Source organism: Drosophila kikkawai, chromosome 3L (genome assembly GCF_030179895.1).
Source record: "Drosophila kikkawai strain 14028-0561.14 chromosome 3L, DkikHiC1v2, whole genome shotgun sequence".
Lineage (NCBI taxonomy): Eukaryota > Metazoa > Arthropoda > Insecta > Diptera > Drosophilidae > Drosophila > Drosophila kikkawai.
Genome location: NC_091730.1, coordinates 3,264,813 through 3,285,334, shown reverse-complemented (window position 1 = coordinate 3,285,334; position 20,522 = coordinate 3,264,813). Strand labels below are relative to the sequence as shown.

Below are 20,522 nucleotides of genomic sequence, written 5' to 3'. Positions count from 1 at the left end.
TGGCGGACCCGAGGACATGGGAGGCGGCGGCAGAGTTCGCTGCCAAGCTGATGAGATCTCTCAGGGCCCTGGAGAGATCGAGGAAGGAGCAGACTGGCTGAGCGGCTTACCGATGTGCGAAGCATTGCTTTGCGGCCGTACCGCACACTCGCGGGCCCCTTGCCCTGTCTTACTCATCTTTTGTTTTTGTTACTCGTGAGCGAATTGTAATTGTTGTGTAATAAATGAATACAAAAAAAAAAAAAAACCTCTTCATCCCCTAAAAGTTTGAAAAGGAGCTTCCCTCAGCAAAAATTCGCTTTAATTGGTTGGTTTTAGGTGCTGCCTGCCACATTAACCCATGCTGGCCCTCAGTCTCTCTCCTCCCCTTTTGGCACATGTATTGAAAAGCGCAAAGAAATCGCTGCTGGTTTTTGTTTTTTTCTGGTAGGTAGGTAGAGGGAAATATCAACACAAACGGCCAAAAGTTTCCGCACGCCCCCTAAAATCAGCACAGCTGCTGGCCTAGTTCCCGGCCTTTGTTTCACTCCGGACTTCCCATAAAAACCCCGTACTTCCTCCCGAGCAACGATCTCGGAGCTCCGGAGGTTTGGGGTCACCAGGAGCCCATGAAAGCTGCCGCGCAGCTTTGTTTGAAATCAGCTCATTTTTGGCGGCCTGGCCAACTGGCCAACACAGGGAGCTGGTAACTACAGCACTTGGAGAAAATGTATAGAAAAAACTAAATTAAATAATTGAATATTAAAGAAAATATATAAAAGGCCTTGCTGAATATTATTATATTTAGAAATCCTGAATTCTTAGTTTTAAATATTTAATTTCAATTTCCATTTCGTTTTTTTCCGTGTTCTTTTGGCCGTTTTGGTGGCTTGTTGGTAGCGCATAGCTGGTTACTCTGGGATCTGGGTTCGTTTGCGGTGCTCGGGCTTTGGGCCCGGACTTGGTCCGCCTTTGGCTTTGGTTGCCATCAGGGGACAGCACGCACAGTTGCTAGCTACCAGCTACCAGTTCCAGTTACCAACTTGGGGTCAAGGGTCGTAGGGACTACCGACTGTCCTTGTGTGTTTGTGTGTGTGCCCTCTCTCTGGAGGATTTTATCATTTTTTATTACATTTCTCGAGAGCGCTATGTATGCAAATGAAGTCGAAAGTTTGGCTTTGTATAGTTGCTAGTTGCCTTTGTTGTAGGGAGAGTCAATGATAAGGGAAAGCTGGCCAGGAGAAGGCGTGAATGGTTCCACAGATACATTGGCCTGGAATGCCCTTTACACAGAGCAGGAGATGAATGCAGCTGGCAGGGAAAGTTATTGATTGGCTTCGGAATAAAGGCAAAAGGTAACATAAAAGGTGTTGAGGTAGAAAAATGTATGAAAATTTAAGGCAGGTTAAAGCATTTTTAAAAGAGTTTTAAGGGAGTTAGTTTATATATTTTTAATATAATTTAAGCAAAGAGTTAAAAGTACTTTAGTTTATCAGCAGAAATATGTAAATGTGAAGCTGAATTTTAATCCCAAAAATATTTCTTCAATTAGCAAAGTCCCAGCAAATATTTCTTCTAAATTTCTTTATAGATAAATCTCTAGACTTTATTCATTTTCCAAGAGTCCTTGCCTAGTCGGTGTGAGTTATCCTTCATCTCCCTTATGATTTCCCTCTCACTTGTCGGCAAGTTCTTTTATTTGTCCATCCAAGGGGAAGCCTTCAAATTTGTGGACCTTCTTCGTGCCGCCTTTTTTTTAATGAGCTTCATTTTGCCCCAAGTTTTTCCTCACTCCCCCCCCCAAAACACATTTTATTTTTATTTCAGTTTCAGTTTCTGTTTTTCTGCTTTCTTGCTGGCTGGTTGTTGGCTTGTTTTCTGGCTTGTTATGGCCCTGTGTGTGATTTTGCCGGCTCATTCGCATTGCGTGTATTTAATTTTGTTGGTCCCTTTTTCCCGGCAATTTTCACCAAGTTCATTCAAAATCAAATGGGGGTTCCACTAAGTTCAGTAAAAAAAGAGAAAAAAAACGGAAGGAAGGAGCAGCAGCCAGGCCATTGAAAGCCATTTGAATGGCCGTCGCTTTTCTCGCCAATTTTCTTTATTTGGCCAAGTGAAAGCCTTGCTCATTGAATGCTTTTTATTGGGCCAAATGAATGCGAAACTTGGGACAGGAACTGGACTAAACTCGGCTTGTTTTTGCGCCCTTTTATATATAAAAAAAATAAAAATATATTATCACATCTCTCTCTGTTGATTTTTGGCTGTAGTTCTAAGGGCAGTTTTGTAATTTTAATAACATTTTTTGGCGCGTGGAAATTTCCGCTTGCAGGACTTTTGCCGGATTTTTCAATCAGGAATCGGGAAAAATTACACTTTATTTCGTTTCATATCAAATTATTTTCGGCAATCGAGCGTAAAGTCAAATAAACAGTCGGTCGGTTGAGATCAAACACTCGACACTGCGAGAAAATACAGAGTGGGGGGGAGGACGAGGGGTGGCAGTGGCTGGCAAAAGGGAAAGTCATTGCAGGCGATTTAACAACTACGCCGGCGGATAAATATTTTATGAAATCGCATAAACAAATCAAAGGCGAATCACAGACGGACGAGGAAAAAAAAAGGAAAATCACTTTCCACACAAATACAGAGGAGAGAGAAGAAAAAAAAACATAATACCGAGGGGTGACTGCGGCTATCGGGGAAGCAGAAACTGAAATCAAGGGCGGCGATCAAATATGACCACTCAACCGCGCTGGCAAATACACACATATAAACATTAGCCCTCGAGCAAGTTTGCCAAAATATTTGCACAGCTGAGGGGTTGGGGGTTGTGTCTCCCCGAAAGTAATGTGTTTGTTATATGGTAAATCGCATAAAAAATACAGACATCTCCGGAGGGGAGATGATACTCTTCGGTCCATAACAATAACAACTTGTTACCCTCTAAGCAACCGTCGCTCCATATTCGATACTGCCTTAATGTCCTTCGAAAATAGCCCCCGAATCATCGCATTCTGATTTCCCTCGGCCTGAATTGAATTGTATTTATTAAAATATACGCGAGGGTGAAAGCTCTGGGGCTACGAATTGTATAAATAAGTAATGAATCCTTAGTTATTGCCCTGCGATTTGCCAAGTCAAGTGGATTTTTCGATTCGGTCTATTATCTGTGGGAGAGACAGAGAATACGCACTATATATGTATGCATGTGGCCATATATCAGGCATCAAACTGACATAAATTGAGGGCTCTTGGCCGCCTCGTTGGCCATCATCCATCAATGCCAACACTCTCATGTCCGCAGCAACTGTCATCGCAGCGATACATATCCTTATGGCCAGTGCCACTCCACGGATATATTGTAAATTGAAATTATTACATAGTGTAAACTCGGCCAAGGAACTCTGTCTGTTTATTTATAGCCAGCAGAGAGAGAGAGTCCTGCTAATCGATTGCCGGACTAGGAGTTATGCGACACTCTATATATTTTATCAAATGCCGCAATAAGTTTGCCCAAAATATTCAATTAAATGCCAACGGGCCACAATTTATGTTTGCCAACTGCCGTCCTAATGAGTTTTGCTCAGTTAATATCGTTTGGCAATAGAGAAACTATGCGAATAAATAAGGCCAGGATACGGGGATAGGTATTTGGGCAGGTAGTCCTTTTGTAATTACACCAGGAGAAAAGTCTTCAAGGGATATATGTAATTTATTTTAAAATATATATATTGCTTCTAAGCAAATATTTTCTTTTTTTATAAATGATTTGAAATTATAGTTTAAACTTCTCTACCGTAAAAGAGTACATTTTTAGCACCCTTTTAGTTACCAGGATAATGAACATTAAAGGGTATTTATTCCTTAAAGTATCCCTCTAATTAAAGTAGATTTTCTACCTTTGTATGTAGTTGTACATTTTTAATGAAGCCATTCGTTGGCTTACCTGTTTACTGTCACAGCCGGAACGAGTATTGATGAAGGTGTTTGCTAAGGACACACACACGGTGAACACAGTGCGCTCCACCGATCCATCTATATGTAGCATATAGTACACATACAATACGGAAAATTAGGCAAAGCCAGCGCAGGAGGAGGCACAACAACATGCCAGTACATCAACTACTGGTGAAAAACCGCAGGCAAAACATTTCCCCCTTGGGTTAGAATCGAGCGGCGGAAAAGCGGAAAAGCGGAAAAGCGTGCATATATTAAGATAGATTACCCAACTCACACACACACATGTCGACGCATAAGTGCTCCAATGACAGCCATGAATTCGCATTAAAAGCGAACAGCTCCGAGCTCAAAGCTAAAGCCGAAGCCCAAGGATATGGTCCTGGGGCGCGGAATCCTTTCGGGCTTGTGCGGGGAAATTAACACGCCTAATGCCATCGCACCTTGAAATGCGCATAAATTATAAACAAGCTCCATTATCCGACCGCCGAAATGCCGTCGTCAAACTTTAAGGCCCCCGAAACTATGCGACTTTGGCGCTGACAATTATAATAAATTCAGTTAATAAGGCGCGTTAATGATCAGCCATCAGTGGGCCCTCAGTGTCTCGGTGTCTCTCTCCCAGTCCTGCCCCTAATTTGTATCTATATCTGGGGGAATCTCATTCAGTATCTCATTCAGTATCTCCTTTGGCATATGCCAACTGCAAAAAGGCTTTAATTGCCGCCTGTGCCAAATGAGGCGGACAGGGGCTAAAAGTTTTCAGCTGAGCCTCGGTTTGGATTAAGTTTTTGGTAGCTAACTAAAATTAAATGGCAGTCAAGAAATGGGTCTTTGAGTGAGCGACTTTTCCACTTAATTTCTTTTAACTTTGAGCAGAGAAAGAAAATCTTGAAGAAGGTAGGGAAAATTATTAAAAATTATGTATTATTAGGGAAATTGTTTAATAAAGCATTTATTTAACTTGGAAGAAAAGAAAATGCATCAAAACAAAATATTCATTGGAGTATTTATTTTAAAATCAGAAAGATAGCTAACTTGGGCCAGGTGGGGTTTGTTTTAATGATTTTAAATGCTTGATTTAAGTATTTTATTTGTTTAATTATTTATATATTTATTTTAAATTTTTTTAAGATGTTAATAGCAATATATATGTTTTTTTTTGGCATTTTATGACCTCAGGAAGTCTTGAATTATGAGTATTTCTCATATCAAAATTTATCTATATTTTTCAAAGTCTAAAAAAACATAACTTAGCTAAAAATTAATTAATTTCGATTCGGAAAGTTTTTCTAAGCTACTTTTTTCTAGAGTAACAAATCTGCATACTTTATTTACAATTTTAAAAAATTCAATTTTTGCTCGATTTTTGTGAATTTTAATGATGTAACCCCTTATCAAATTTTGAAAAAATGACCAAAATATTTTTTTCGGCCAAACATAACCAGAAAGTCTCGCCTGTTGATGCTGATCAAGAATATATATGGTTTATAGGGTGGGAAATGGCTCCTTCTTATTTTAATTCCATAAAACCCTTAAAAAATATACCCCATAAAAGCATTAATTAATAATAAAATTCTTCCTAAAATCCCTTTTTTCTGTGTATCCTTCACTGATAGCTTTTCAAGGATCTCCCTTACCAAGGACTTTTCTTTACCCCGCACTTGTTTGCTCTATTTCCAGCTCGTTTAAAGATTGTCATTCAATTTTGCAGCGATTTCTGTGGATGGGTAAAAACGTCCCTGGAATGCCCCATGAAATATGCAGCAGATGAGCAGGCACACACTCGCGAGTGTGAGTTACCCTCAAGGCGCAAAAAGTTGGCGAACATTAAACAATAAAAACTCATTAATAATATGCATTTAAGTTTTAATTGAACTACTTAATGAGTCCAGGCCGATGCTGCTGATTGCCAGGAAAATGGCACGAATATGTCCATTAGCCGCGGCTCCTGAACTAAGGGTATTTTTCCCACACACCCACATACACACCGAATTTCCCTTCCACAAATTGCCGGCATTTATTGTTTGCTTTACCAGCGGCCTCGCATAGTTTCAGCTTTGAATTGTTTCCTGCGGCCGCACAACGCTTATAGAAAAAAGGTGCGTAATTAAAACGATGCTGCGGCGCAGACAATTAAATGCATGCCACAAGGATACACACCCGAAAAAGGACAAAAGATGAGCGATGAGTTTGCGTTTAATTACGTGGACAGGCGCCGGAGATTTTAATTTATGATGCGTGAATTTGAGTACAGCAGCAGCAGCAGCAGGTCCTTTCTGCTCCAAAGATGCAAAGGAAGCGCGGTTGACAGGGCGAAAAGCGGAAATTGAATTCTAAAATATTTATAGTTCTACCCTCCGCTCCGCTCTCCCTCTCTCTTATTTGTGCGGCTAACCGGGGCTTAGCATACTTTCACTGGCCGAGTGATTTATGCAGTGCTCAGCAGCAAATTGCAAATGAAACGCAATGAAACGAATCGAAACGGAATGAATTACTACTTATGCATGCATGTTCGCCCCATAAACACACCAAAACGCACACTTGTGTCTGGTACAGTGGAGGTTAGCTATAGGGGAATAGTCTGTGAAATTATAGAGATTTTTATTGGGTTTGATAAAGCGAGAAAGGAGTTCTAATTAAGCTGTTAGATTATTTTAAACAATTAAATTGTCTTAACTTTAAGATATATTTGTAATTATTTTTTAAAGATTTTAAAGAGGCTTCTCAATATATTTATTGAATTTTTTAAAGGATATTAAAGCCTCTCTGGTGATTTAAAAATATTAAAAGTGATTTAATTATGCTCTAAGATTATTTATAAAATTTAATCTGGCATTACTAACATTAAGAAATATTTGTAAATATTTTTTAAAGATTTTTAAGAGGCTTGTTAGTATATTTATTATATTTTTAAAATTATATTTAATGCTCTCTTGTGAAAATACTATATTAGAAATGATTTAATTAAGCTCTTAGATTATTTAAAAAATATAAACTGGCTTTAAAAACCGTAAGAAATTTTTTAAAATAATTTTTAAAGATTTTAAAGGGGCTTCTCAATATATTTATTATATTTTTTAAAGGATATTCAATGCTTTTTTTACTTTTAAAATATATATAGTGATTCACCTTAACATTAAAATATTATATATTACTTATATATCCTTTTTGTTCCTAAATCTTTTCACTAAATCCTCAAAAAAACTCCCCATAGTTTCCCCTCTACCCTGCACCCACTGTACCTAGCACTGAGCTGGTCTAGCCCCATCAAATCGGAGTCCAACTTATTAGTCTGGATGCGAACGGAGCCGGGACACATGTTACACAATGTTGAGCCATAGATTTATGGCGAACAATCATCGGGATTTGCAGCAGGACCCGCCAGGACGACGGGACGTGGAGCAACTGCTGTTGCTGCTGCTGTTGCTGCCCTGACATTGACTATTGAAAGTCAATTTCGGGTGCGTGCCACACGCTCATTTGTCCAGTTTATGGCCAACATCATTTGTTTTGGCATTTTTGCCAATGAGGCGCAAACGCCTTTTATGCGTTCCAATAAATTCTAGCTTCCGGCATGAATATCCTTTCCTTCCCCCTCTAATACCTGTTTATTGTTGCAGTTTTCGGTCTGTGTGTGTTTACAAGGATGCTGATGTTGCATTACAAATGAGTTTTGGCCCGCTTCAAAGTTGAAAGTTTAATTTGCTGCCTAGCTGGGCAATTAAATTAGCCAAGGGGTCAGTGGAGTGACCTCGATTCAGGCTTAAGTTTAAGCTTAATTTTCAGGTTAATTATCAATGAGGTGATTTAAAGGGGGAAAGGAATAAATACAAGGGTAATTGGTATATAAATGTTATTAAATTTAAATGGATTTAAGAGGAATTTAAGGGAAATAATTGATTTTTAGGGAGTTTTTTGATCTTGATATATTTATTTTAAATATAAATAATTGTTATTAAGCAAAGTTTTCAAGTTTTCTTTAATTTTCTTTATAGTTTTCAGTATTTTTGGAAGAAAGCTTACCTTAATAAGTATCTAGAACCCTTTTAACCTTAAATTTAGATATATATTTCCCCTCTACAGACTTCTATATAGCTTGAGCTCATCAAAATGTATGAACTCTCGCCTTTTACAATTCCCTATTAAGTGCTAGACAACATAGACAGAAACAGCCAACAGAAAGGGGTGGACCAAATAATCAAATTGCAGTTTCCAGCTGTCATAGTCACACTGGCAGTTTTTACACTCTTCTTTTTTTGCGATACCAAAAGTGCCAAAAGCGGAGCTTGGACGCAACACACAACCAAAAAAAAAAAACAAAAATCTGTTAGAAATCCTATTTATATTTCGAAACAATAACCATTCAATTCCATCTAACGACTGGGTCCAGGACACCGGCCACCGGCGAGTAGCATAACGAACCAATTGAGCTGGCCAGGACCCTCGTGGGTTGGGACGAAGGCGTGGCATTTATTACCAATTGCCATGGCGGCGCCTTCTGTGAAAAATTTTCGGTTTTCAGTTGTCGTTTTTCCTTTTCTGTTTTTTTTTTGTGGCAGCCTTTTTAAAGCGGAAGCATTCGCAATGGCTGCAGGACATGGGCGCTAGACGACGACCAACAGAGGACACCGCAGGCGCGACGACACAAACAAAACGTGATTCGCATACAAATAAACAAGGATATACAGGACACCACACCACTCCACCCACAAAACAAACACACAGGCATACACACACACATGACCCTTTGGGGCCTCGGAATTGAAACAAATGCCATAGCACAGGGCGTGCCTATAAATTTTTCACCAAATACATTGGCCATAGGTGCAACCTGCAACCTGAAAACTGCAACTGCAATATAGAGGAGGTGGGTGGTAACCCCTATTGGGGGTGGCTCTTGGACAAAAGGTCCGTGAAATGGCCAACTGGGGCATTGTTTAGGGACCGGTGTTCAAATGCCCGCACACGGACAACATTTGAATGCAAAGCAGGCTCGGCTCGGCAGCAGCGGTTGATGTGGCTCCTCAAAGATGCACTGAGAAAAAAGTTTGGAAATTTATAGGAAAATACGTTATATAAATTCTGCTTAAAATAAGCTTAAGTTAACCCTTAATTTCAGGTCTTATTTCTATATAATATAAACCAAAAACCAGGCCACCTACTTTTAGTGCATTTCAACTCCCTCCCTAAATATATCCTTGCCAGAACCTACCTACTAAAGCTGCTTAGCTGGCTGCTGTCAATGGCAATTACCAACGGGTGCAGAGTTCAAGTTGCTGCACAAATCACGGCGCGAAATGACGAGTCAACTATCAACCTCGGCTGCCAGAGCAGGGAGACTCCAGATTGCAGTCACTGAGAGCTTGATGCATGTGCAGCAATTGCAGGGCGAGTTCATGTTGATCATTTGTCCTGGTAGTCTGTAGACTTTAGCCTGCAGACGTGTGACGGGCATTTTGGCAAATAGTTTTGCTGACTCGTCGTCGTTGTAGTCGTCGTCCTGGTCCAGGCTCACCTTCATGGCGATGCCAAATCCCTGGGAAACGGTCTGCCGAGAAATTCCATCAGCTGATCGATTAGTCCTGGCAAATACTTTCGCCCCCGGGGAAGGCCTGTCACTGTGAAGGAGGAGGAGGAGCAGAGAGGAGCTGCAGGACAGATCCTCTACGTTTTTTTCTTTTCAGCTTTTTGTGGCCCCCTTTACGTCACGTTTTATGGCTGCCAGTGCGAGTTTATCTTTGGCCGACAGCGTCAACGTCTGTTTCGAGTCATTGGGCCATCGCTTCGGCCCCCTCGCCCCATGTCCTTGGCCATTTTGTTGCAATTTTTATGCGCTCTTATGCACTTGAGTTGGCATTTCACCTCCCATTCGCAGACAGCTCTACCCTATATATGGACTCCCACACTCGAACTGAGCACTTGGGGCATCGCTTAAACGCCTTATTCGGGCATTGGTGCCTTGCCACTTGGAAAAATGTTGTCCTTCGCTAAATTGAGCAGCGCTCTTTTTGGGGAATTTAAAAAATAAGTAAGAGTTTTTTCAGTGAGAGTGGAGACTAGAGGATACCCAGGGGTTTTAAAGAGAAATTTATAATTTTTATAAATTAATAAAGTTGAAAAAGGGTTATATCATAGATTTTACTTTAAAGAAATCTAGAGAAACCTAGATTTTTATAGGGAATAAAATGCTTGTTATGAAAATGTTCAGAAAAAGAGGTTTCTTAAACCAAAATTATATATTTTTTGCTAGTAATTTGTTTAAAAAATAATAACTTAATGTATTTATTCCTGATAAAAACCTTCTTCTAGCTCAAAAATGGATTCTTAGAGAGATTCTACATATCTAGTATCTTGTACATAAATTGAATATTTAACATATATACCCCTCTAATTCCTACACTTAAGGTACCAAAAAGCCAAGCATAAAAAAATGTCTTTGAAGTGTGACACAGCATTTTGGCTCATTAGGAAGGCTCTGAGTTGCTCCACAAAAAGTTGATCAAATTTAATCAGTAAATCGCATGTAAATATTTGAGGGCCAAGAGGACTGGCGTTTTTCAAAAGTTTAGGCTTTTGGCTCTAATGAACCATTCAGTTAAAAAGCCATGGCAGTGCGAGTGTGAGTATGTGAATCATGAAGTGAATGTGTGGGGATAATCACTGCATATGAATTAAAAAGTTTCTCTTTGGGGTTTGGGTTTGGGTTTGAGGGAAAAGCAAAAATATTTTGTAGTTTAAAGCAATTTGAAGTCATTTGTAGCCAATTTACGAGATGTCTGTCTCAGTGTGTGTGTGAGTGTGTGTTCGAATGCAATTACAGTTGCAGACACACACATGTTCGTCAGTCGTCGTCCTTTTTGTTTCTACTTTTCCTTTTTTTTTAGCTGCAAATGAGTCATGCTAATGGCAAACCATTAGCAAAAATGCCACTGTGTGTGTGAGAGGGTGATAATTAAGTTGGCCATGTGTCTGTGTATCTGTGTGTGTGTGAAATGAAAGAGAAATGTGATTTTGAAGGCTGTTGTTAAATATTTAAATGTATTCCAGGGACGCGAAAGCCATTCCCCTTTGTGTTAGTTACTTTTTTCTCTATTTTTTTGCAAGGCCCTGATTACTCTGGCATTCGCGTTCTGCGCCAAAAAGTGTAATTGCCAAAGGGAAAATTACTTAAATTGCACACAAAGGTAAATCTTTCAAGGTGGCGAAACATGGTGGCAGAAAGCCTTGAAAGAATTTTCATTTTCTTTGAAGAAAGGAAAATTGTTAGGGTAAGATTGATTGGAAAAAGTTGGAGGGTTATTTTTGGTTACATATATGATGGAAAAATAGTTTCTAATAATTTCTATAAATATTTAGAAACCATATTCAACAAACCTAATGAAAAATATTCTTATCTAAGAACCCAATTATCACAAAACTTAATTAGCATTATCTAAATAACCTCTACTAGCAAATAATAGCCGTGAAAATGCTTTCGCTTTAACCAAAATTGGTTACCAAAGTATTACTCAGCTTTTGTGGCAAGAAATTAGGCCCACACATGCTATTTCATTTTCATTTACCTTTTAATTGGCCTAATCAAGCCGCTAATTGCACGAGCTATTAGCTGACGGAAAAACCAAACCGAACTGAAGTGGTCTCTCCTTGCCAGCCAGATATATTTTATTGTTATGTGTTTCGAGTCGGGCAGCGCTTCAAAATTGCACTTTAATGGCTAATTTAGTTTTGTGTGTGTGTTAGAGACTGAGCCTGTGTGTGTGCGTGTGTGTAGAACCCATATAAAGACAGGACATAAAAGGACAAGGGGCCTTTGGCAGGACGTGAGTGTCAGCGGAAGCGCACACTTGAGCAATGACGATACGACATTTCCTTAATGAAGTTCACATGACAGTGATGGCATTTAGTTTTGAGGGGGAACATAGATAGTTAAGGGGAAAAAAATATAAAAACAATTAAAAAAGAGAGCTAAACAAGCTTAGGTAGGTTAATAATATAAATAGGTGTAATATACATATTATTTAAATTCTTTTTATAGTGATTGTTTTCTTTAGAATTTCTATTAATAATTGAAACCTATTTATAATTAAATCTAGTCCAAACATTATATATTTTCCTATTAGTTTTTTGCTTCTCCTTCAAACAAACAAACCTAAAAAACATCACAGAACCAACCAACCAACTTCCTTGTCCTGAAAAAGGACATCTAGACAGCACTGCAGTGCAAACACAGTCACACAAAATGCCAAGAACATAAAAGTTGATGGCCCGAGCTCAGCTCATTTGGCTGCATATATATACACACACACAGACACACACATACCATATGCACTAAACGGGGCCAACGGGGCGTATGGGTAATTATAACAAGTTGGGGACTTTTGACAGGAAACCACCACCACCACCACCGATGATGATTGTGCACTTGTCAGCCTTTTTGTCATGTCTCCCCCATGTCGATGCTCGATGAGCAGCTAGCAGCTAGCATCCTGTCCAAGCTGGAGATTCGAAAGGACACTCACCTGACACCAACAGCTCGCTGGTGCTGTTGACCAAATTGTCCATAATTGGCTGAAAGGTGTAGAAGGTCAGCGTTTCCAATTTGTTTGCCTGGACATTGATGGACAGCAGGGCGGGCGTGCCGCGAAGCAGCCCATTGTCGATTTTCTTCAGTAGATTATTCCGCAAATTGAGGGTTTTCAATGTATTGAGGCCATCGAGAGCGCGTTCCGAAATTCTCTGCAAAAAAGTACGTTTAGTTTTTAGTATTTTAAACAATTAAATTGGATTAAATAATATATGTATCTATAGAAAATTTGTTTTATCGGGGTCACGCATATATTTTCTACTCTCCCAACCGCAGAGCAGAGCTAGGAAAAACCGAAAAATATTTTCCTGCTGCCATTTTTCCGCATTTCTGCGTATTATTTTCATTGTTTTTTTTTTCACAGAGAGTTGTGTGTGTGCACATACATACATATGTCGGCGAGTTGGTTGCTAAGTGCAAATTTGGAAAGCTTGTTGCTATGGCAACAGAGTTATTCGGCATGCTCAGGTATTGGTAGCCCTGTAGGTGTCGCTGGCGCGCAGGCGCAATGACAGTTGAGTCGGTAACAGGAGTGTTACTGAGTGAGGTCTGTTCGTCTGTCGCAACAATAGGAGAGAATGAGAGAGACAGCTTGAGATTGTCTAGGAATGACATCTGAGTGAAAAGTAAGAAAAGGTGAAAGGGCCACAGGAAAAGTGGCGTGATGACAGATTCGATTTGACTGCGCAGGCGAACAGAACTCGCTGGCTCGACTACGGTTAAATTAAATAACGGATATCTCCGACATCAGAAGTGGGATTCACCATAGCCTCGCGGGCATTCTGATAAAGTGATTTTCGGTCGATATTAAATTCAGTGGCGCATCGAAGGCTTGCGCAGCCGCGTGGTGCGAGACACCGGAGTCGTGATAGGCAGTCAAATGCACTGGTCGCGTGTTGAGCCGGACGGTTGCAAGTGTCATCAGTGTCGGCCAGAAAATTTGGGGAAGAATGGAAGACAACAACAACAGCACACTGGCGGAACTGCGGCTGAAGTGCGGAGAGCTGGAGTGACGCACTTCAGGCGTGATAACGGTGGTCACATTGCATCTGTGTGCACGAGATGGGTATCAGCGGCTGCGAGCGGCAGCATCAGCTGCATGTAGAAGCGAGTTGATTTGTGTGATTCAACAGTGACAGTATCGGGTGAGCCCTTTACAATTATTCTTTGATTTGGGAGCTGAATTGGCTAAAAGATGGGAATAGAGATGTGTTTGATTGCAGTGTTGTTTGCACATCTGCCTTCCCATTGGCGAGCCCTGTGCTACGATAGGTTGTGCTTAGACTATCGGAAGCAATATTCGAAAATGGTTTCGGACAGTGGCCTTTGCCGCTTATGTCAGACCCTGTGAAGGAAAAATGTTTCTGTTGAAAAATAATTAATTTAAAAAAATTACGAGTTGCCGTCTGTTTGGTCTGCCGTGCCGTTTGGTTTGAAGAGTGCATCTTCTACCTTCATCATGCAATTGTTAAGGCGTTTGGAATTTATCATGATTATTTGCGATAGTTTACATAGATGCATGTTAATCATGGCAAACTCGGAAGAAAAGGCTTTCCGAAGGCTGAAGGTTGTATTAAATGTGTTGACTGTACCAGAGTTGCCATTTAACGTTACCAAATGTGGGTTTCTTGAACCTACTACGCAGTATCTGAGCTATGAGGTGTGCGGTGGAGAAATCAGACCCAATTCCTAGAAAATCCTTACGTTAAAGGTCCGTCCTTTTAATCGGTGCAATTAAGAGACCGTCGTAAGACCATTTATTGAATTGGTGCCTTATTTTCAAAAACGTGTGCCTCGATTTTCTCAGATCATGAGACAGATTCTTCGGCTTCAAGTATCTATAAGTGAAATGACGATATTCAGAAATTGGAACGAACGTTTTTAATATTATTACAAATGAGCCTGTAATCGTTATTTGTGGGTTCGAAACATCTGATCAAATTTGAAACAGATATAAGCTCTTGTGGATATGGTCCAATGCTAATACACCTAATTAATGGAGACCCTTATGTTGGTGGATATATTGGTAGAACTATGTGTCTTGTGGAGTCCAAGTAGCCTTTGTATGAATTGGAAATATTGGTTGGCGTGCAATTATTCTGACATTTTTGGCATTGTTTGCTCAGATGAGAGTTTGTAGTCTATACTTATTGCAGATGTAATCATTTCTAAACAAAAAAAAAAAATTAACTGAAGTGCATCATAGAGTAGAGGAAGAGAAAGCGCAAGGCAATTGTGGAATTCTTTTTGTGTCCAGAATTCACATGACTGATTTAACTCCGATAAATAAAAATAAATTGACAGAAAAACGTCTGAACTTAGAATGGAAATCTCAAATGACCGACTGATCAACTTCAGGATTCAGGATTTATTGGTATAGTTTATAAACAACTAAAAATAATTGAAATTAACTTGAGTTACGAAGAGGGATTTTAAAGAATACAGAGAGGTGTGAGGCAATGTTATCTGCCAGTAGTGTCCCTTAAATTTTGTTGGATAGTTATTAATCAAGGTTATAAATCCGTTATGTGTTTGGATTGGAAAAAATAGACTCAGCAATATTTATCAGAATTGTTGGAAATGACTAAGTTTAAAGATTGTTGAAAATTGTATCATGTGTAAAGTTGTAAAGTAGTCATCTGGCTGGATACCAGGACCGCAGAGGTGATGGGAAGATGCTCTTGGCGGGGTGCAACTTGCGGCGAACTGCACAGTTAGTAGTGCAACCAATGCAAGCCCTTAAGAGATGCCAATCGGACCCACCCTTTGGGCTTGATACCACCACATGACACAGAGAAAAGTATAAAGAAAGAGAAATTTAAAGTTACGTTATGCCGGTTCGGTAAAATTATGGAAGTAAGAGCACAATTTTGTTAAGGCAAGATTAACTTAAAATGGATAAATTGGAAATTGAAATTGTTACGAATGAGAGAGAGGAGAAAGAAAGAGATAAAGAAATGAAGATGGAAATCGGTACATTTTAAAATCCTTAACAAGCAAAAGAACTTATAAGTATGCGCATGAGTTTTTGAGGGCATTGCCAAATAGACAAATAAGCAATCACGTTGATTGATAAAGATTTAGACGACTCAAGTGGAGATGCGTCTGATTCCCATGTGGGGAATGATGATATGGATGGCACGGTTGATGCCTTGGAATCCCAAGAGGGGATATAAAGACCGCACCATAACAGAAGGAATTGTTATGGCGGGGGTCAGTGGAGACCGCACCATAACAGAAGGAATTGTTATGGCGGGGGTCAGTGGAGACCGCACCATAACAGAAGGAATTGTTATGGCGGGGGTCAGTATGTGGGTGTAAAAGGAAATACACCAGTTGATAAAGCTATGTAATTAGAGAAGTCTGAATTGTAAATTATGATTAAAATGAAGATGTAATTTGTTATGTTATCATGAAACCAAGATGCTTATTTTGTCTAAATGCCTCAATACTTATGTTTAGAAAATTAATGAAATGTTTGTTGACAATAAAATGTAACGAGTACCGAAATTTTAGAATACTGTGATTTAAAGTTAACACACGAGGACGTGTGATTTGTCAGGAAGGCCGTGTCGGATCACATGAAACGGGGCCTACTTTATTCCTATGGTCAGAATATGTGAAGCGGAGCCTTTTGAAATACGAAAAGAGCTTGTACTCTATGGTTTCGAAAGGTTATCCTGCCAAACTAACATTTGAAGACACTAGAAGTGTAAGCGAGAGATCGCCGACTGAGGCACTCGTTGGTGGAATCATTTATAAGGCTGTGAGGGTCCAGAGAGACCGTGACGCAAGAGGTGCGTGTGAGCGTTGCAAAGTGTGCAGCAAGAGCCTGTATAAATTGATGAAGAGATGTTGAGTAAGAGTTGTGGTACGAGCAGAGAAAGAAGATACAGATTTGGTACGAGAGGAGAATGAAGTGGCGAGAAGAAATAAAAGTAAAGCTTATTTGACATGAATAAAACAGATAAAATGAAATGTTAAGTTGAGACCAAAGAGAGAAAAAAGAGAGAATGATAAATGACAGTTATGTTTAGAGCTATTAGAAGACACGTCACGCGAGGACGCGTGAATTGTCAGGATGGCCGTGTCGGCGAGTTGGTTGCTAAGTGCAAATTTGGAAAGCTTGTTGCTATGGCAACAGAGTTATTCGGCATGCTCAGGTATTGGTAGCCCTGTAGGTGTCGCTGGCGCGCAGGCGCAATGACAGTTGAGTCGGTAACAGGAGTGTTACTGAGTGAGGTCTGTTCGTCTGTCGCAACAATAGGAGAGAATGAGAGAGACAGCTTGAGATTGTCTAGGAATGACATCTGAGTGAAAAGTAAGAAAAGGTGAAAGGGCCACAGGAAAAGTGGCGTGATGACAGATTCGATTTGACTGCGCAGGCGAACAGAACTCGCTGGCTCGACTACGGTTAAATTAAATAACGGATATCTCCGACACATATATGTATGTACTGCCTTGTTTTTTTTAACTTGTATGTCCCAATTTGTTTGTCTTGAATTTTATTATACGGAAAAAGTGTTTTCTTTTATTTCATTTCTGTTTCTGTTCCTGTTTATTCTGTTGTTTTCTTTTTTTTTTTTTTGTTCTCCTGATGAAAGTGAAGGCGGTGTTTTCCGCCATTATTTAATATTCAATATGCTTTGTCGGGGGAAATGGAAAAATTATGCATATTAAATGACGAGTCCAAGGAGGATATATATCGCGAGTTCCCCTGAAAAATAACCCATGTCCATCTCCCTCCACTTTTCCGTGTTATTTTGCCAAGATGATTGACATAAAGAAAATGTATATATATTTTATGGCGATATTTTGTTAGTTTGATGGGCGATTCTTCGATGCCTACGCTTCCAATTTATTAGCTTGACAACAGCGAAAGGAAAAATATAATTTACGAGCGATTTATGTGCGGATTGAGTAAACAAAGTTATGACACCGGGATTAATGGCTAAGAGAGAGAGAGAGGGGAGTGGGGATACACTGGAAAAACTTGCTATTTGCTTATTAAATTTGTTGTTCTTCTTGAGACTTTCTTTTTGGGTCAAACTGCTGGCAACTCTTTTAATTTAGCCAAGCACAGACGGCAGGCAGGCTACTTAAAGCCGTTAATTCCGCTCACACTCGCTTAACCCCTTAGCCTCTTAACCCCTTAACCCGCTTATCTGTTCATCCCCACACACACTTGTACACACACACACACGCATGCAGCCAGCGTTTTATGTTGTGTCAGACCTAAACCTTTTAACGGAAAATGATTTATGAAGTGAGCAAAAAAAAGAAAAGCAGCTTGAAGCCCGAGCCAAACATGCAACACAATTTGCTTTTATTGGAGGCGACAACAGCACGGACACCTCACAAAGTCGTCACCCGAATCCCTGAATCCTTGGGACCCGCAATCCTGGCCGGTCCTGGGAAACAATGCGCTGCGTGGGCGATAACAAGCCCAATCATTATGGCTATGACAATGCGGCAAAAAGAAGATGGATCCGGAACGGGCACCCAGAGCAGGACCCCACTTGAGCGGCTGCTGCTCTCGAGTGTCCTGTGTGTGGGTGCGTCCTGGTTTTCATAGTGTCCTGACACATATGCGAGTCGTCTGAGTGTGACATGATATGCGAGCACTTTGTAAAATGGGAAAAAGCGAAGGAGTCGTATAAGGAACAATGTTGTTGGCCAGGCCAGGATATGGATATTCAGGATTTACGCTCCGCTCGACTCGCCTCGTGTTAAGCGACATTTTTTTTTCTATTTACCCCACCGGCTGGCCATTTTTATGGCACAAGAACCGTCCTGGCAGAAGGGACCACGCATATCAGATGGCAGAATGGGAGCGCCATAAATCCATTATTCCCATGATTTGTTATTCAATATTTTGTAAGTAGATTAACTTGCGGCGCACACACTACACACGAACATTTGTTAGCCACTGTCCAGCGGCCAGGACCTGCTCTCCCGAAAACATAATTTACCAATCTATTTATCATATTTGCGCCCCGGCGGCCAACTGCTGAGTGACCACTTAAATCACCACAAGAATAGACATTCGAATTGAATTTATGACACCAGCAAAAACTTGTTTGTGTGTGTGTGGCTGTGACTGTGCCCCAAGGATGTGCCATTTATGGCCTGGAACCCTGCCTCCCCTGCTCCTCTTACTACTCTCTCCCCGTCCCTTCTGTTTCTTATGGCCACTCGGCAATTTATGGCCTCTTAAGTCAGCTGCTTCCAACTTGACCAAGTGGCTGAGCACAGGCAGACAAATCTTTTTAATCCACTTGCATTAGAGTTGATTGAGAAGTTTGGTGCATAGCCTCCTCCCTCCCTCCCTCTCTATATATAATAATACTATATAGGTGCCATAAATAAAGCAATGAAACAACTATTCCAAGCCTCGTAAAGACGCACTTGTAAAACTCCAATCAATCTGGGAATTAATGTGGCACTTAAAAATCCTTTGAGGATTTGCAATACACTTACCTCTATGCGGTTATCATCCAGTTCCAGTTCACTCAGACTCCACAGCTCTGCAAACACAGTATCCCCTATAAAGTTGAGCTCATTACGCGTGAGTTTCAGGACATTCAGGTTGCCCAAGCCCCGGAATATCTCGCTGGTCAGGACATTGATTTGATTGTGAGCCAGATTCAGATAGGTCAGCCTGGCCATGTCCGCAAAGAGACCCTCATGCAGGGTGCTTATGTTATTATTATTCAAGAACAATCGCTCGCACAAAGGCAAGTTCCTGAAGGCATAGCGATCCATTTCAAAGATCTGGTTGTGCTCCAGGTTCAGCTCCCTCAACCTAATGTGATTGGCAAAGGCATCCTGATCCAAGGCCATAATGTGGTTGTTGTTCAGGATAATCCTCTCCAGAAAAGGTAGATTTGCAAAGGCATAACTCTTGACAATCTCCACCTGGGAGTACTCAATCACAATGCTACTCAAATTCTTCAGCGGCTCAATGATCATTGTGGGTATATAATCCAATCTGGCATTATTCTGAATCACAAACTTGAGCTCCCGCAAGCGCTTCTGCTGATAGAATCGCGTCCAGGTGGTGTCATTCTGATGCAGTCCCTCCGAGAATACCCAGCACTCGGCCTTCTGCACGGGCACATGGTTCTCATCCGGAGTACAGTAGCACATCAGTTTCATGTCCCGTCGTCGTGTGCAGAAGCCAGTGCTGTCCATGGGTCCACTGTAGCCCACACTGCCAGAGTTAATGCCAGTGCTGCTGCTGCTGGTAAAGACATAGCCCGAACCCACTGACGACGAGGCGGAAGAGGAGGAGCCATAGTAGCCACCGCCATTGTTCAAGCTGGTGGAGGCGGCCACCGCCCCGCTGCCACTGCCGCGGCCTCGGCTGCGTCGCTCCTCCTTGGAGCGGGTCGCCTCGGTGGACTCGATCAGGAGCAGGAGCAGGAGCGAGAGCAGCAGGAAGCAGATGGCTCGTGGGCCCGTTGATGCCGCCATTTTATGGCGCTGATGATGCGGCAACATTGCAAGGATGTTCCTGTCGCTCGGCGGCGAGGATTCTGTGAAAAAAGAATCGAGAACAATACGGGAGTGATGCGGTCAATAAAATTTGTTTATCTCAGAGTTGGGGAGGAGTTCGGGGGCACTGGGAGAAATCGGGAAAATATGTAATATATAACCAAGGATTTTTAGAGATCTGAAAAGCCTAAACTAGATTCTTAAATTATAAATTAATTTTTGTTGTTAAGAAAATGTTATTGTTACTTTTTAAAGCAAACCTTTCGAGTCTTTAATTTGTGATTTCAAATCTGTAGATATTTTTTTGAATATAAATATTTTGCCCTGGCTAATTAAAGCTTAGAATTAACTTATAAATATAATTTTCTATATATATTTCTTATATTTTCATTGTTCCTAATATATTTTACCAAATATTCCTTTCTCTACATTTTATCCATCTCTAAAAATATAATTTCCTTTCAGTGTCTTGGCCATAAAACCCTACCAAGGTGGAAAT

The 20,522-nt window shown here is 40.6% G+C and overlaps 1 protein-coding gene across 1 annotated transcript in view; it reads right to left on the bottom strand.

The window, feature by feature from the left end:
* Positions 1-20,522, bottom strand: part of Con (leucine rich repeat protein connectin) — a 48,693-nt gene that overhangs the window by 6,893 nt on the left and 21,278 nt on the right. Inside the window, exons 3-4 of the mRNA XM_017162891.3 lie at positions 19,007-20,064; positions 12,462-12,678 (exon numbers count right to left, since the gene is read on the bottom strand). Of these exons, the coding sequence (XP_017018380.1) occupies positions 12,462-12,678; positions 19,007-20,029 (1,240 nt within the window). The 5' untranslated portion in view covers positions 20,030-20,064. The remainder of the gene's footprint in view (positions 1-12,461; positions 12,679-19,006; positions 20,065-20,522) is intronic.